Source organism: Nelusetta ayraudi, unplaced genomic scaffold (genome assembly GCF_046127955.1).
Source record: "Nelusetta ayraudi isolate G7.1 ecotype Tasmania unplaced genomic scaffold, CSIRO-AGI_Nayr_v1 ptg000042l, whole genome shotgun sequence".
Taxonomy (NCBI): Eukaryota; Metazoa; Chordata; class Actinopteri; order Tetraodontiformes; family Monacanthidae; genus Nelusetta; species Nelusetta ayraudi.
Window position 1 is genome coordinate 6492501 of NW_027466092.1, and position 7500 is coordinate 6500000.

Here is a 7500-nt window from a genome sequence, read left to right on the forward strand (position 1 = left end):
CTTAGCGCTATGTGGGTCAGCAGGAATTTTTTCTTTTCTTTTCTTTTTTTTTTTTGTGGTTGCAACACGCCGCCCCGGCAAGCCGGGCCGACTAACGCGACGTCCGTCAGAAAACGGCAGTGCGGGCCGCGGTGGGCCGGACGGGGGCTGAACTGTGGATGCACCCCGTCTGCCGGGGCTCAGCTCGGCTCAGGAAGTGGAAGAAGAATGTGGCGCGTATGTGTGCCGGGACTGCTAAAATACTTAGTTGTGTAGATTTAGATTTGCTTGTTTGTTCCTGTGTGTGTGTGTGTGTGTGTGTGTGTGTGTGTGTGTGTGTGTGTGTGTGTGTGTGTGTGTGTGTGTGTGTGTGTGTGTGTGTGTGTGTGTGTGTGTGTGTGTTTTAAATAAATGAGGGCTGAGGAGCCCAACGGTGTGGTCCAGCCACGGCTAAGGTTCATGTTATGATCAGCGTGGGTGCGCCGCTGGTCCACTGAACCGGTCACGGCCTTCAGCTACAGTGTGTGTGTGTGTGTGTGTGTGTGTGTGTGTGTGTGTGTGTGTGTGTGTGTGTGTGTGTGTGTGTGTGGGCCTGCTGCCCTGTGTGCCGGTGTTGGTGGGCGGCTGCGCCTGCTGCTGCGTAGGCATGGCTGAAAGACCGATGCTTTGCAACTTGGCAACCAGCCTTACTATTGCATTACTATTTAGCATTAAATGAATAACAGAATATTATAGCATATGATGATATAAGATTCTTCTTCTTTCGGCTCCCTTTCAATCAGGATTTAGCAGTGTTTGTGTTCACTTGTTTTGTTTTAACTCAATGAATTAAATAAAAAAATGAAATAGAAATAATGAAAACTAAATATGGTCTGACCGTCTGTTTCTTAGCCATCCATCTGCCAACAAACTCTGTGTGTCGACACCCGGGTTTTGACTCTTGGTGTCACAACGCCAAGCGAATACACCGCACCTCGCCAAGTGTTGTTTTTTTTTTTTCAAAGGTCTTCTGCGTGGGTTGTTTGAGCAATACGGCGGTTTGGTGCGGCACCTCAAACGTCGACATGTCACACAAGGCCGTCTGTTTGTGTGCAGCCGCTCAGCTTGGCACAGTAGCTCCTGAGTCAAGCAGGTGGAATGTCATGTAACCCAAGAAAAGAGTAACTTTAATCCCTCGGGTGTTTGTTAGGACGGACAATAGGGGAGCAAGAAACAACAAAAAAAATTTTTTTTTTTCCTCCTACCAGCTGCCTGCGTTGGCTCCTCCCCCTATGCGCACGCAGTAATTGAGCTAAGGTCACAGTGCAGCCAGCCAGTCAGTCAATCGGACTGTTTGTCGTTGTCCGAGTGAACATGCAGGGAAGAAAATTTAATTTCTGAGTGAGCACTCTTTAGTTATTTGTTGGGTGGGTTGATCGTTCCAACCAACCCACCCAAAAGTCAATTCTAGTAAATTTTAGTGAATGTGTAAACTGGCTTGTTGAGCTCCGGTCCGGTACCAGTCCAACACGTCTGTATCCATGCAGTAGTTACTCAACCTCTAATTACCTGGGTGTGTTAGTCCGGCCTTTACAACTTCGATTTCAGTTGGGCTAATGTGTTAAAATACGTTTCAAAATAAAAGTTCAGAGCGTCGTTTTTACGTGTGTTAAGTAAACGTTCAGTTTACTGTTAAAAAAAAAATTCCAAGGTCCAGCACAGCTTTGGCTTGATCGCGCTAAAGGTGTAGCGTTGCAGTGTTTTAGCTGCGGACTATAAAACAGAGGGCTTAGCATTGTGTTTTCTGAAGATTCGTGGTGTGGGGATTTTTTTTATTTTTTCATTAATGAGTCATGTGAGGCGGCTTCACTGGAGTCCAGAAGCAGACGTAAAGCTCTGGAAAAATGGCTCCACTTGACCTTTTAACGTACAGTATGTGACAGAAAGTGGCCTGCTTGCCCTGCTTGTGCTCCTCCACAGCGAACTGAAGTAAATAACGAACCCCAACCTCGCTGAACCTCGGCCTGATTGCCGAGACCTGGCGACCGCCCTCAGCTTTCTTTCCCCTCCAGTCGGCTCCGCCTCCTTGAGGAGCCGGAGTGCGTGCGTGCGTGCGTGCGTGCGTTGTGCCGAGTGAGAGCCCGTCTGTGTCTTTGCGTTAAAGCGTGCCCACTTAAGATGGCCTCCTCTCGGCTGACGTGGCGGTCGCGACGACTTGGGCCGCGTGTCCTTCGGGATTCCTCGCTCTCGGCTCCTCGCGGCGCTGCCGACTCTGTTGTTGAAGATCGGAAGAGGAATGCGAGGGTGTCCCATGTCGAGTGACTCTGCGCGCACGTGTGTGCCCATATAGAATGACTCTATTGTGCGTGTGTGCGTGCGTGTGTGTGTGTGAGAGCGAGAGAAACCATCTCCACTTCGCTGCCTTCCAGGCGCAGATGGCTACTTTTAGCTTTGCCCTTTTCTCACTCAATCATATGATAACAATTCAAGAACCTACCACTCGTTGTCACTGCTGGCTACACCACGACCCTGCGACCCTGCGTCTCTTGATTTTCTTTGTTGTTGTTTTTTATCGCTGTGTGCCGCACCGTGACCCCTTCTCGACCTTGCGTGACGAAAATAACGACGGGCTCGTTGTGCGTTGTGAGAAAGCCACTGACCCCCGTGCTACCGATGCTTATTAGCCAATCACGGCACCTGGGCTTGGACAGGGCGGGAAGGTGTGTGTGTGTGTGTGTGTGTGTGTGTGTGTGTGTGTGTGTGTGTGTGTGTGTGTGTGTGTGTGTGTGTGTGTGTGTGTGTGTGTGTGTGTGTGTGTGTGTGTGTGTGTGTGAGGGCGGGGGTCACGATGCACAGCGAACCAGCGACCAGGTGGAAGTGGGTGGTGACCGACTGGGGGTGGGGGTGGGGGGGGGGGGCTTGTTTTCCGGAGATGCTGGCCAAAAACAAGTGGAGCGGGCGAGGGATCGTGGCCGGCTGCACTAAATAGCAACACACCCTCCAGCCCCACACCCGCCCACCCACCCCGCCAACACACAAACAGCGGCAGCGCCTCCTCCCCCAGGGGCCTGCCGAGTTGACAGAAACAATGACTCAGCTATAGAATGGACAGAAATTGATTTTTGTGTGAAAAGTTTAAATGAGCTGACATTTTTTTTTCTCCCCTTTTTCGCTGGTGAGGCGTGTTTTTTTTTGTGTGTGTGTGTGTGTGTGTGTGTGTGTGTGTGTGTGTGCTCGTGTTTTTTGCCACCGGCGACTTTTGCTATTTCGCCGCTTTTGCGCTGTTTTCTCCAGGCAGAGGTCGATGTGATGCTTCAATTAATTTGCCCCCCACGCCCCACCCCTCCGTCCTCGGTAGACGGAGCGTCCTCGATCCGCAGTGAAAGGTGTGTGCGTGTGCGTGTGCGTGTGCGTGTGCGTGTGCGTGTGCAACAAAAAGAATGAGTATAAGAAAACCTTTATTTATCCCACATTGTGGAAACTACATCGTTAAATCAGCATACACAGTGCAAAGGGTGAAATGAAATACATACATATGAAAAAAATATTTACTTATTTAGATACGTTTATTTTTAATTTTTTTTTAATGTTTATTACCATAAGTATTTTATTCGGAATAATAAATGTTTTATAACACCTTTCTTACAAAAACCACCTGAAACCTTTCCCCTTTCCCATTCCGACACGCACTCGCACGCACGCACGCGCGCACGGAGCAGACAACGCAACCTCTTGTGGCGCATTCCTTTGTGACGTCGGACTCGTCGCCTCTGGGCACAGGATGTCTGCGCGAGGGAGACAAAGACGGAGACAACAAAGAGGAAAAGAGACGGCCGCATAGCTCACACGGGTAGAGGGAGATAACGCGTCGTGTTCTTCGGCTAAGTGGAGACAATAGTTTGCTGGTGCCGCGCAAGTCGGAGAAGAAGGAGAAGAAAAAGTGGAAGAGCCCAGAGAGTCTGGAAGCGACTGCAAACAGGCTGCAACTTCCCCCTCACACATCCGACTGTCCTTCCCCTGCGTGGCGGGCGGGCGGGCGGCCTCGGCCCTGGACGCTGTCCAGACTGGTGCCGGAGGGCCGGCCGTCGCACCGAAACATGTGATACCCGCGGTCACGCAGCAGAGCCTCCCAGGGCCGCGCGCTTGCACAACAATGGGCAGAGACCAAAATATATCGTCTGATTTTTTTTTTTTTTTCCTTCATACAGCGTGCAGCTTTGAGATCCCCGAAGGCCGACTCCGTTTCCCAATTGCTCTGTCGCTGGCTTTCTGTCGGTTGCAGAGTCTTTCTTTCAGGATGTTTATTTCCGTCAAATGATTGTAGTTTCCCAGAAGAAAAAGTTTGGGAAGCAAATTAAAAGCAAGCAAACGAGAAAATTCGATCCATCTTTGTGCCTTTTGTACAGAAGTAGCCGGTGGAGGTTCGGGGGGTTTTGCTCACTCTTCCTCGCTGACTGACGACGCTCCCTTGAACAAGGTTTTCGGCTGACAAACCCCCCCCCCCCCCCCACCACCACCACCACCACCACCACCACCACCAAAAAAAAACGGAACAAAAAAACAAACAAAACAAAAGAGAAAAACAGATCTCTGCCCTGTCGGGAATGCGAGCCTGCACAGTTTATTTGGCGCGCTCGCAATAAAAAACGGCCCCGCCGTGCCCTCGCCACTGTGATCTGCAGTGTTCTTCCTGTCATGAGTCGCAGCACAACTTTATTTTTTATGAAGAGCTATTAAACACACACATTTTGCTGAGCACACACACACACACACACACACACCCCAGTTGTGTTATTTCACGCGGGCATGATTCAGAGCGGCTGTTGCAAAACGGGTTATTTCTCAGGTTTGATCTAAGGCCAAACTTTCAGAACAAAGTTGAGTTTGAGAGTTTTCCTCCGCTGGTGGAATATTTATCATGGTTTGTGGAAGCGTTTTGGTCTCATGTCCGCTCAGAGTTTTTTCTTTTCTTTTTTTTTTAATCTGATATTTTTTCTTGAACTGAACCCAAGTGTACAAACCTTTTTGCAACTCCAGGGCTTTGAATTTTAAGTGAAAAATGTGTCTTCCATTTGGCAGATCTTTATTTCCTTCAATCCATCCATCCATCCACTGGAGCCTGTCCAACCTGTTTTAGGGTTGAAGTTGGCGTTACTTCCGGGCCAAAACAGCTGTGCCACTTAGAGACAAACACACATTTACACTCATATCCACAGCTACGGACAATTTAGATTTTGCCAATCAGCCTAAAGTGTTCATGTCTAAAATGTGTGAAATGTCTTTGGATTGTGGTGGGAGTCCCCTGCAGAAAACAAATGCAGATACAAGGTGAACACGCAAACTCAGCATAGAACGGCCAAAGAACCCCAGGAGTAGAACCTACAACCTTGTCCCTCCACCACTGTGATGCCATTCACATTTCAAATTTGCACAGTTTTTTTTTTTTTTTAAGTTAATGGAAATGGATCCGCTGAGAATTTAGGCCATTTCAAAGAGTCCGAGCCTTTTTGACTTGCTCTTAACAATTCATCAGAAAATATATTTTCAGCTCTTTTGAGTTTTTGCATTACTGGCATGGCAACTAACACGCTCAGTACAGAAAATGTCAACTTGCTCATCTCTAGATGGGCTGTCTTGCTTGGGTTTTGCACGACTTTCACAAGTTGAGCTGTTTATCATAGCAACGCCTCTGCAGAGCTGTGGGCGAAGCGTCACTGTACAATCTTCCCTGATAGCTAACGCTAGCATTGAGCGGCCGGCCAATCGTAAGGGAGTGGACAGTTTCAAGGCACCTCTGATGAAGCAGGTAGGGGAGGGGGGATGGAGCCAAAACAGGCTCTTTAGCTTGAGAGGGAGAATCACTTGTTTTGAAAGGCTTGTACACCTCAAACTGGGGAAGTTTGGGGCCAAACAAAATAGATTTATTGCTAGAAGTAGACACCAAAATCAGTTTGTTAAAGCTGGAAAGTGCCGTAATATGTGATTCGTCCACTAAAGCGGGAGGCTCTCAGTAGACTCGCAGGAGTCTCTTATATCACTTTGTTCCGCAATTAAAGTTGCATAAAACCAAGATGAGGAGGAAGTGGAAATGCCAATGGGACGTGTGAACTTTGGACTGAGCCTGGCCTGTTGTGAAGCTTTTCATTGACGCCTATGTCGTTGATTTGAAACCCTCTACAATCTGTTTCTCTTTCTTCCAGTCCTTCTGGCTGAGCCCATAGAGAACGAATGCATGGAAGGCCTGACGCTGAAGATCACTGATTTCGGGCTGGCCAGAGAGTGGCACAAGACCACCAAGATGAGCACAGCGGGAACCTACGCCTGGATGGCCCCGGAAGTCATCAAGTCCTCCACCTTCTCCAAGGGCAGCGACGTGTGGAGGTGAGTGCTCGCTGGTGAAGCGACACAACGCTGTCGTGTCAGGCCAGTGTTCTGCGTTCCTGGCCACAGTTAGTTCATGGCTGGAATTCAAACTACTGTCGCTTAAATTGAAATACTCGGATACACTCAGAGGTCATTTAGTCACCATACCCTCAGGGCTGGATTAAGAATTCAGAGGCCCCTGGGTCAGACTCTCGGAGAGGCCCCCCACACACACGCACACACACACACAGAAACAGCTGTTCTCCGGAAGCTGCATCAACGCATAAAATGGCTTATGGTGCACAAGTGTGGCCTTACATGTTGGAAACTCGTGTGTGTCCACAGGATTCACACTGACTGGCGACATCTTATTTTAATATTTTTAGATAAATTCATCACAAGACTCTCGGGACGTGATGGTGCTTCTCACCTTTATACCGGTAGATACATGTGCATTCATGCGGTGCCGAAATAATCGGGAAAACGACTTTCAGACTGGGTTATATTTCATGGCTGATCTGATCTGTTGCCTCTGCTACCTGGTGTCTCACACCTGATTTATTTGTTTGGAAAATTAAAGAAAATACTAGTGTTCATGTTTTCCCACATTACAACTTTAGAGCACACGAACGCAACAAAGTTGGAAGAACGCCTTGCCAAGAAGAACTCGGATTTCCGACACCACGTGAACGCAGCATACGTGACAAACAAAGAAAGCTGCCGCAGCCCGGAGGCCCCAGCGAGCTGGAGGCCCCCGGGGCCGCGGCCCAGACGGCCCGGTTCATGATCCGGGCTTGCCTACCCTCATGTCCATCCCTCGACGCTGTGTGGAAGACAAGCGAGGGAGGCAGTGTGTCCACTTTTTATGTAATCTTCTGGTATTGATGGGGCCAGGAAGTGAGCCCGCAACCTCACAGACTCAAGGCGGACAGTCTACCGCGAGGCCACTTCTCTGAAACGAGGCTGTTGCCGTGCCCGTGACGTCAGAGTTGTGCTCTCGGGTGAAGCTGTGCGGCGAAGAAGCCCAAAATATTTTCATGGGCGTGGACGAACGGCACTCTGTCGGTCAGAAAGACGCTCCGCAAGAGTTTGGAGTGGATTTAGGAAGTTTAAATGTTAACCCCCCTCCCCCCCGTCATCACACCTATGACATCACGGTCTTCTTTCCCAAAAAAGGGG

General features: G+C 49.2%; 2 protein-coding genes across 3 annotated transcripts in view; both read left to right on the forward strand.

Annotated features, from left to right (window-relative positions):
• The window catches only part of LOC142893398 (equilibrative nucleoside transporter 2-like), a 279352-nt gene that overhangs the window by 73188 nt on the left and 198664 nt on the right, over positions 1-7500 (forward strand). The window lies entirely within an intron of this gene.
• LOC142893397 (mitogen-activated protein kinase kinase kinase 11) overlaps positions 1-7500 on the forward strand; it is a 395948-nt gene that overhangs the window by 13972 nt on the left and 374476 nt on the right. For both annotated transcript variants that reach the window (XM_076033946.1, XM_076033945.1), the window contains exon 2: positions 6159-6339. In XM_076033946.1, the coding sequence (XP_075890061.1) occupies positions 6159-6339 (181 nt within the window). The remainder of the gene's footprint in view (positions 1-6158; positions 6340-7500) is intronic.